The sequence below is a fragment of the Sinocyclocheilus rhinocerous genome, unplaced genomic scaffold (assembly GCF_001515625.1).
Source record: "Sinocyclocheilus rhinocerous isolate Xijiao unplaced genomic scaffold, SAMN03320098_v1.1 scaffold919, whole genome shotgun sequence".
Taxonomy (NCBI): Eukaryota; Metazoa; Chordata; class Actinopteri; order Cypriniformes; family Cyprinidae; genus Sinocyclocheilus; species Sinocyclocheilus rhinocerous.
In genome coordinates this window covers 2,334,415-2,344,774 of record NW_015637585.1, presented here as the reverse complement: position 1 = coordinate 2,344,774, position 10,360 = coordinate 2,334,415, and the positions used below count along the sequence as shown (strand labels likewise).

Here is a 10,360-nt window from a genome sequence, read left to right as displayed (position 1 = left end):
TGGTGATTTCAAATATCAACATTGGCTACCAGAAATCACTTACTCTGCCTTTAAATGAGCAATATCACTCGAGTACAAGAGCGATACACCTCTAGTACAATATCTCACGGTTCTCAACCAATCATATTTGAGAACCAGAACGAACTGTTGTATAAATTAAAATATAGCGCAGGAATTGAAGATCGGATTTATATCAGTTTTGCGACGACACATTTATGTGGTCAAGTGTAAATGGAAACGTTTTAACAAATCAGATAGATATTCGATCAGCGAAAACGCATGAAATGACCAAGCATAAACAGGCCCTTGAAAGTTGAGGAAAAAAGTTTAAGTCGTCTTAAAATGGACAAAGCGATAGAGCAACAGATAGAACAACAGGACGATAGTTAAAACAATAGATAAAATGACAGAACAATAGACAAAACAATAGATAAAAATGATAGAATGATGAACCCAACGATAGATAGAGTGATAGATAAAACAATGGAAAGAACGATAAAATGATCCAACAAAACAATAAATGACGAAGATACGATAGATAGAGGGATAAAACAATAGAAAGCTATAGAACAATAAAATGATAAACAATGATAGAACATAAACATAAAATGACAGACAGAATGATAGAACAATTGATCGATAGGTAGACAAAATGACAGATAGAACAATGTATAGAGTGACAAAATGATAGATACAGAGAATGACAAAATGATAAAGACAGATCGATAGACAGCATGATAGAATAATAGATAAATAGAATGATAGAACGATAGATAGAATGAACGATAGAACTATTGATAGAACGAATGATAGAACTAATGATAGAACTAACGATAGAACGATCGATAGAACGAATAGATAGATAGAACGATAGATAGAACAATATCATCATCATTCTGTAAAAAATGCAAAAACTTAATATCTTTCTGAATTGAAATTTTTAAAAATTCACACAATCCCAAAAATCTGTTTAATACTTTAAATACTATTTTCTCTCCTGCTAACGCTTCTGGTCTGGACAGTACTCTAGAGACCTGTGCATCATTCCTACATTCTTTCATGGGAAAGGTGGACGCCACACAGCCTATTGTTAGAATGTGCAGTCATGACCCATCTGAACCACTTACTTGCCATGCTTTTTTTGAATGGTTTGAACCAATATCCCTGTCTGAGCTTGGCAATATAGTTCACAAGATTAAGCCTACCACTTCTTATGTTGATGTTATGTCATCTCTTTAGAGAGGTCCTGGAGACAATCAGCCCTAGTGTATTGGCTATTATAAACAGATTTTTAGACAGTGGTCGTGTTCCTATATGCCTCAAACAAGCAGTGATCACGCCTCTTCTTAAGAAGCCAAATTTAGACATAACCAATCTTTAAAATTTTCGCCCCATCTCTAAGCTGCCATTCTTGTCAAAAATTTTAGAGAAATTTGTTTTTAATCAGTTATCTTCATTTGTCTCACAAAAAATATTTTAGATAAATTTCAGTCAATTCCATCATAGCACCGAGTCTGCACTGCTTAAGGTGTCGGTAAATCTGCTATTTTGATGATGCTTGATCTTAGCTCTGCATTTGATTCAGTTGATCATGCAACCCTTCTTAAACGTCTAAGGGATGAAGTTGGGATTAGGGGCACAGCACTGGATTGGTTCTCATCATACCTCTCTGATTGATCAGTTAAGGTGATGATTGGAAACTCTTCCTCTCCTTCTGCAACGCTTATCTGTGGGGTACCTCAGGGGTCCCTCTTGGGGCCTATTTTATTTTGTTTGTGTATGCTCCCCTTGGGTTCGATCATGAGGAAATATAATATTTTATACCATCGTTATACTGACCGATACTCAGATCTACATTCCTCTTAGCTCTGATCACTCTTATTCTGACCTTTTAAATTTCTTTGAAGATATTAAATGTCCTACGGGGTACCTCAGGGGTCCCTCTTGGGGCCGGTCTTATTTTGTTTGTATATGCTCCCCCTGGGTTCGATCATGAGGAAATATAATATTTTATACCATCGTTATACTGACGATACTCAGATCTACATTCCTCTTAGCTCTGATCACTCTTATTCTGACCTTTTAAATTGCTTTGAAGATATTAAATGTTGGACTAGTAGAAACTTTCTCCAATTAAATGAGAGCAAAACTGAGATTGTTGTCTTTGGACCCCCAGGTGCTGTCTCTGACGTCACTATTAATCTAGATTCTTCGTCATCAAATATTCATCCTATTGCTAAAAACTTATGTGTGATTTTTAACACTGATCTGAATTTTGAAAAACAGATAAGTGCTGTGGTGAAGAGCAGCTTCTTCTAAAGCAAATAGCCAAATTAAAATCTATGCTCTCATTTAAGGATTTGGAGATAGTTACTCACACCTTCATCACGTCCAGACTTGATTATTGCAATGCGCTTTATATGGGTCTCATTCATTCATCGCTGAATCGTTTGCAGTTGCTCCAGAATGCAACCGTGAGGCTGCTGACTGGTACTAAGAGGAGAGAAAGCATTTCTCCAGTCTTAGCATCTCTTCATTGGTTACCGGTGCAGCATAGGATCCATTTTAAGACTTTATTATTTGTGTATAAAGCGTTAAATGGTCTAGCCCCATCATACTTGTCCGAACTTCTCAGCTATCAGCAATCCTCGCGCTCTCTCAGATCCTCTGATAAACTTTTCTTGCTTATACCTCGCTCTCGCTTGAAATCTAAGGGGGATCAGGCTTTTTCTGTAGCCAGTCCTAGACTATGGAACAGCATACCTCTGGACATTAGATCTGCGCCTACCCTTCCTGTTTTTAAATCCCGCCTGAAGACTTATCTGTACTCCTTGGCTTTTGGATAAAATTTATGTTTGTGTATTTTAATGTGTTTTTGTATTGATGATGTGTTTTTTTTGTGTGTGTGTCTTTTCCTTTTATTCTCTTAATCTCTACATTTACTTTATTTGTATATGTACAGCACTTTGGTATACACTAGCTGTTTTTAAATGTGCTATAGAAATAAACTGACCTTGACCTTGGTAGAATGAACGAACGAATGATTGAACTAACGATAGAACTAACGATAGATAGAACGATAGATAGATAGATAGATAGATAGAGCAAATGACTGACTATATCAAGGTAGCAGGCTTGTACAGCACTTTGGTATACACTAGCTGTTTTTAAATGTGCTATAGAAATAAACTGACCTTGACCTTGGTAGAATGAACGAACGAATGATTGAACTAACGATAGAACTAACGATAGATAGATACATAGATAGATAGAGCAAATGACTGACTATATCAAGGTAGCTGGCATGTGTTTTAGACCCAGAAACCTTTCCAAGCGACCCCAAAGACCTCAATGAGCAGGTTCAAGTGTGTATGATTAGTATTTGATTACTAAACTATACAGGTTGATCTCTAGGAGCAGGATGGACACCCCTGTCATCGGAGAACCGGACCTGGGTATGAGATCAAGTACTGTGAGAACTCTAGACCCGCGTGAGCTGGGCCGGTGTCATTCCAGCAGGGCTCACTCCTGTTCGCTGAGTCATGCATCAAAGCAGCTGGCTGAATACATCCGTCAACACTGATTCCCTTAACCTGACACAATCCTTGTCTGAAGTTTACCAAGACATATTATTTACAGTGCAGAGTCCAGAGCCTTACAGCATGCATGGGCATTCACACAAACTTTGTTGGGCAAAAAAATCAGTCAATGAACTTGTAAAACCTACTAAATGGAAGATGATTACATTAAATTTTCCTGACAGGAACAACTAAATAAATAAATAAATAAAATACTCTTGAATTCCAATGGTAGGCTGATGAAAATATTGATTATATAATATATTTGAACAACTTGACTCTACATACTAATTAGGAATCAATCCAATCATGCTCTGCATAATGGTATGCAACCAATGATTGTTTATCATGAATCTTCATTTCAGCTTTTAAAAGTACAGTGCCAAACATGCAGAGACACGACAACATTTCCAGTAAGTAAATATAGTGAGCAGCTGATGGTTTTTAACAGCGCACTGTGGGAATTTTTAGGATGCAAAAGTAACACTGGAATTCCAGTTACACTGGAATGAATCTGACAGGACTAGAAATGGATGAGTCCCTGGGCAGTGCAACTAAAATAATGATTCAGACACAACCTTTGAGCTATAGTTAACTTGAAAGTTCTTCTATGTGGTTTAATAGCACTTGTTTAAGAAATATGTTTTGTGCTCAAAAGAAAGCAATATTATTGATAGAGGACTCATATTTTAGCCAGAAGCAATGTTTGAAGTTAAAAACATCTTAATGAAGGAATATAATGGTCTGGAATAGTGATGTGTATTATTGTGATGCTTTTATCAGCTGTTTGGACTCTCATTCTGACGGCACCCATTCACTGCAGAGGATCAATTGGTGAGCAAGTGATATAATGCTTCATTTCTCCAGATCTGCTCAGATGAAGAAACAAACTCATCTACATATTGGATGGTCTAAGGATGAGTAATTTTGTTTTTTTTTAGCAAATTTTCATTTTTGAGTATACTATTACTTTAAATATTGCTTTTCATCATTAAAGCGTGCTATGAAACAATATAGGACCCAAAGCACCTGGTTGTTGCACCACAATAGAAATATTTTCCATAGTAACCATAACCATACAAACACCTAATTGATAATAAAAACTCTATGATAAAAGTAAGTAAACACATAAAAAGATCCAAAAAGGACCAATGATTTTACTATAAAAAAAAGGTGTAGTTATAGTTTGGAGGCATCTCCGTTTACCATAGTAAATATCAAAGCAGGGACAACGATATTAAACTTCAAGGAGACACATTTTAGTTTTGGTGAGTCAAACAACAATTGTATTTACAAAAACCGCTCTTCAGTAAGATGACAAACGGTTGCACGTGGCGTTCACACTCACCTATGGCAGGTGTTTCCGGCACCCATTTCAGCTGGCCGATCTGACGCACCTGAAACGCCGTTTTCACCTCGTGACAGCTGTGAGCGTGCGCGGCGGACAGTGTCGCGAGCTCCACCGCGAGCACCGTAATAATCCAGTTGACATTCACGCGTGGCATGACGGCATTTCAGTGAAGAAATCAATGAGGTGGAATTGCTTAATGATCAGAGACTGGCTGCAAAATGTGTAAAAAGAAAAGAGGAGAAAGTCGCCTGTGTTGGACTTTCACATGCTGCACCGGCTGTAGTGAGTCCTTCCTTCCCAAACCGAGAAGAGAAAAGCGCCGCTGCGTCCCGTTCACTGAGTGTCACTGAATTCATTCAGCATGTGGAATCATTCAGAAATCTCTCTCTCTCTCTCTCTCTCTCTCTCTCTCTCTGTCAGAGTCAAAGCTTTACTGACACTACTGTAAGCATATTATTTGCAAAGCATATAAAGTACTTCATTGTCAAAGACAACGATACATAGTTTAGATTAAATAAAGAAATAAATGGAAAAAGTTTACATATTATTCCTTGCAAAATAATATGAAAAAGTCTACAAATAAAACTTTTTTAAAAAATGTATTGTGTGTGTGTGTGTATATATATATATATATATATATATATATTCGTAGCTTACTTTATTGGCATGATTGTATATTATATTACTGTACATAATTGCCACTGTAATGTTAGAATGCAATTTTCAAAGCATACAATTGCCACTGTAATGTTAGAATGCAATTTTCAAAGCATACTTCAGTCGCAAATCTGCCTCAATTTGCATCAGTGAAATATTCAAAGTATGATCCATAGCAATTCGGTAATTCTGCGTTCAAGATAAAACACAACCTGCCCCGTGTGAGGATCGAACTCACGACCTTCAGATTATGAGACTGACGCGCTGCCTACTGCGCCAACGAGGCGGATACGGAAGGGAAGGTAAACTCTTGTAACAACGCTTCTGATTGGCTGATAAATATGTCTAATTATTTTTTGCCGATTGTGATTGGTTATGAAAGTTTTTAAAAGCAGCTGCAACGAAGTCTTTTTCGTTTTTACGTGTGCTCTCTTCTCTAACGTTTTACTGTTAGTTTTAATATTGAACCACACTGTACTGAATGCTGCTAATATTTCTGTAAAATCAATCCGTTATTTAAAATTAAAATCGCCCACTTACTGATATAATTTCTTATTCTTTATTTAAAAATAGCTTTGATGTCAGATTACGACACTGTAATCTGTGTTCACGGGTAGTCTATGCTTTCGTGATGATTTGCCTCCCTCTGGTGGACTGTTAGTTTGCTCACGCAAACAGAAAGTTGATTTAGCGATCAATAACGTTTCAAGTTAAACTGAATCAATGCACAACAATAAATCCTCTATAATAAAGTATTCAGTGTGTTTGCTAACAATGAAGTGATATTTATGCAAACGCCATTTACATATCTTGTATACTCTTTTCTTTATACTCCACGCAGCATTGTATATGGTTTTAAACTGTATTTGTATTGTGTATTTTTCTTAATTGTTATTTGTATGTTGTGTTGTACTTCCTTTTATATGTTGTATATTCTTTATAGGTATGTTGTAATGTTGGTGCAATGAAGAAGGATAAAATAGGCCATAAATTCAGTGGTCCAATAAACTCAAATAAAAGTCCAACTTCAACTTTTTCTTAACTGCTATTACGTCATGTGATCAACTGTATTATTTCTTAAAATTGTACTGTTCCATATCATCCCGTCTCACATGAGACAAAGATTAAAGTCATAAAATATACCTACCCTCGATTCATATGAAATTCTGTTCCTTTATCTACCTTTACCTTAATATTTTATAATATGACCTTTTTCCTTCACCTAAAAATTAGGATGAAACAGAGTTGATGGAGGCCGAAAAAGATGCTTATAGACAGCAGAATGGTCATGTTACAGCATCGACCAGTAGGGGTTCTCCAAGACCACTTTTTTTTCTCTCCATTTATTTATTTATTTATTTTGAATCGGCCACAAAAGCCCTCTTTGGATTTACATATATTTCTAAAAAATTATAAATACAACTGTACACAGATATATAAATACAATTTATACGTACATACATAAATATGGTTATTTTTATATTCTAAAATAATTCTATTATTCTATGAAATTATATTGCATATAACTTTTTATTATTATTATTATTGTAATAGAATAGGGCCTCTGAATAAAAGTTAGGTGTTTTCCTCCTCGAGCTCCATATTCTCCTATATCGTATTATATTAGCCATAAAAGCTACAAAAAATAGACCAATTAACATAATAACAATTAAAAATAAATGAAAAATAAATTATTTTAGATTCCATTGCTATAAAAATACATGTAATTAATTCACGCAAATAAATAATGTCATATATTCATTCTGTCTTATTGTAAGCATGACAGATTTAGGATGGACTTTTATTTTAAAGTGTCGTCAGTTGTCAGTTCAACTCAGTTCACACAGCAGCGTTTAAAAAACTACCGTCCCGCACACACACACTGACTCAAACACCGCTGAGGCGCGTCAAAGCGTTTGGGTTCTTCTCCTGAAATCCCATTTGTGGAGTATAACGGCCAATCTGTCGTCCTTCACATATTCGATCAATGGCTTTCATCATGATGAAAAAGAAGAGGTTCAAGTTTAAAGTTGATGTGGAGCTGGAGGAGCTGTCATCTGTCCCTTTCGTGAATGGAGTTCTGTTCTGCAAGGTTCGACTGACAGACGGAGGCTTTTCAGATGAGTCTTCGAGGTGAGACCAACTCAACTTATCCTGCTGTATATTATTTTATTCAAGTGATAGGTGTGTGTGTGTGTTTATGTTTATATATATATTTAAAATAAATGTCCAGATGTAACCCTATTTAATATTAATATGAAATAACGTTAAATAATAAATGTATTTCTGTTGTTGAATATATTGTATGAGTGATCAAGAACATCAAGCCTTTTTAATCTTGAAATAATTTACTTATTTTCATTAGGTTGCCTGATTAATGATGAATGAGTTCGAGATGATCAAAGGCTTTTGATGACAGATGACATTTTATGTTCACGTGTTGTCTTTTTTCTTTTGGCTCAATTAACCTAGACGCGCTTAAATCTGATATCGAGACATTTTACGAAATATTGCAGATGATTTTGTTATAGAGGAACGTGTATTTTGGCAGAGGGTGAATGAGGGGGGGGTGTTCTGCTCAACGGGTCGGCAAAAGTGGGCAGTGTCTGATTAGCAAATGCTTTCCTTCCTCTAACCGTCGAGGCTGGACTTGTTGTGGCAACAGTAGTGTGCATTTTACAAAACGGTTACATTCCATATCTGTCGGAATTCCAGACGTTCCTCCTCATAAACACCACAGCCGAAGGTTTACTTGGCATTAGTGTAACTTTGTTTTCAGGAAAAACAAGTACAAAGACAGTGAAAAACTGCTGCAGGAAGCATTATTCCGAAATATGCCTTACAGAATGCACAGTATTTCACAACCAGAATGAATATGATGTAACAGACATTGTAACAAAGTAATCCTCTCCCTGTAGACATTACTGTAATGTGCCTTCTCATTCAAATCTCCCTAGACAAATGCTTTGTCTAAATCACTTTCCCTAATAACACAGTGGTAATGATAGAGCTTATAGAGATTTCATTGTGTATTGAGGCAAAGACAGTAAACACTGTATTCAGATTTCATCTATCTGTCAGTCTGTAATTTAATCTTTCGGTCTGTTTCAGTCATTCTATCATTTTATCTGTATGTCTTGTCTGTCTACACTATCTACATGATCTTTTTTGTGCTTTCTTCTGCAGAGAGCCAGTTCTGGTGAATTGTGTTAAATGGAAGAAAAGATTCGCCTTCTTATGTAAGATGAGTGCTAATGCAGGGACAGGGGTGTTGGATCCATGTGTTTTTCGGATATCTGTAAGAAAGGTATGATCTAACATCCTCAGTGTTGGGGAAGTTACTTTTAAAAGTAATGCATTACAATATTGCGTTACCCCCTAAAAAAGTAACTTTTATGTTACTTAATTACTTTTAATGGAAAGTATGTTACTTTTGAGTTAACTTTTAAGAGTTGCTTGTTTGTTTTTAATATAAAAAAGTAGTTATTTTACAAATGTAAAAGCCCTTTCACAACAAAAGTGAAATAAATATGCCTCAGGCTGAAGGAAATGTAAATTCATGTCTGATCAGTAGGGAGCACAGCTCAAACAAATTGCGTGAAGAATATGAATGTTCAGCAATAACAAAAATTAAACACAAATGTGTCATTTTTGCTTAGTATGGTTGAATTGGATCATCGAAGGTCAGTAGCAAAGAAAAGAAAAATTAACTTCTAAATTCAAAAGTAATGTGTTACTTTACTAGTTATTTAAAAAAGTAATCTGATTACGTAACTCGCGTTACTTTTAATGTGTTACCCCCAACACTGAACATCCTTATTGTTAAATTGGGCTCTAAGCAGTTGGTTTCTGTACAAATGTAGTTGGATTGGGTGAGGTTTTTGATTTTTGTTTTTTCTTTTATGAAGGAGCTCAAAGGTGGGAAGACATTTGCAAAGGTAAGCTCAGTTTATCTGTGGATTATGAAGACTTTTTCTATCAGATCACTGGCACTGATACGGTGTGTGTGTCACACAGCTTGGGTTTGCTGATTTAAACTTGGCTGAGTTTGCCGGTTCAGGAAGCACCACACGGCGCTGCCTATTGGAGGGATACAACACCAAAAACACACGTCAGGACAACTCTATACTGAAGGTACACAGACACACACACACACATACATAGCAGAAAACTTTATAATGACGATGCACAGTTGTCCCCTTTGTCTTGAGACTGCATGTCCTATGAATTTTATTTTTTAGTTTATTTTTATCATAAACATGTGGTTGCTAGGGGACGGGTGAGGGGCGTGTCCCCTCAGATCTGTGTTACTTCATGTTCCGCTTCATGTGGGTTATGTGTGGCATGCTTCGGCCTGTGTTGCGCTGTGTTTTCCAATCCACAACCCCCACCTACTTTTCTCCATGTATTTGTGTGAAATTCCGCATTGCAATGTGTTATTTTAAAAAGTATTATTTATTATAGTCATTCATTTATTCCTATTTTGGCCTGTGTTGCGCTGTGTTTTCCAATCCACAACCCCCACCTACGCCTAGAGCTGTTCACAGCGCCCCCAGAATTCCACAGGCCTGTATCCTTCCACCTCCGCCTGGAGCTGATCGCAGAGCACCCAAAATTCCACAGGCCTGCACATTTATAGCTGTAGAGCCACACACATGACCAGACCATTTTAGCTGGCATCACTGCAGTCCATTAACGGGGTCACACTATGCTTTTTCACTTTTTCAACTTTAGTTAGTCTGTAATGTTGCTGTTTGAGCATAAAAAAGATCTG

The 10,360-nt window shown here is 36.4% G+C and overlaps 2 protein-coding genes and 1 non-coding gene across 7 annotated transcripts in view; 1 reads left to right on the top strand and 2 right to left on the bottom strand.

Moving 5' to 3' along the window:
- gpc5c (glypican 5c) overlaps positions 1-5,270 on the bottom strand; it is a 146,710-nt gene extending 141,440 nt beyond the window's left edge. For all 4 annotated transcript variants that reach the window (XM_016564279.1, XM_016564281.1, XM_016564280.1 and 1 more), the window contains exon 1: positions 4,927-5,270. In XM_016564279.1, the coding sequence (XP_016419765.1) occupies positions 4,927-5,083 (157 nt within the window). In that variant the 5' untranslated portion in view covers positions 5,084-5,270. The remainder of the gene's footprint in view (positions 1-4,926) is intronic.
- Positions 5,271-5,799: 529 nt separating this feature from the next.
- Positions 5,800-5,872, bottom strand: trnam-cau (transfer RNA methionine (anticodon CAU)). The gene has a single exon. It is a non-coding gene; the product is annotated as a tRNA-Met (tRNA).
- A 1,577-nt stretch (positions 5,873-7,449) lies between these two features.
- The window catches only part of LOC107749181 (protein FAM102B-like), a 12,749-nt gene continuing 9,838 nt past the window's right edge, over positions 7,450-10,360 (top strand). For both annotated transcript variants that reach the window (XR_001640999.1, XM_016564285.1), the window contains exons 1-4: positions 7,450-7,719; positions 8,773-8,893; positions 9,495-9,524; positions 9,604-9,720. Coding sequence is in view for 1 of the 2 variants with exons in the window: in XM_016564285.1 (XP_016419771.1) it covers positions 7,574-7,719; positions 8,773-8,893; positions 9,495-9,524; positions 9,604-9,720 (414 nt within the window). In the remaining variant the exon portion in view is untranslated. The remainder of the gene's footprint in view (positions 7,720-8,772; positions 8,894-9,494; positions 9,525-9,603; positions 9,721-10,360) is intronic.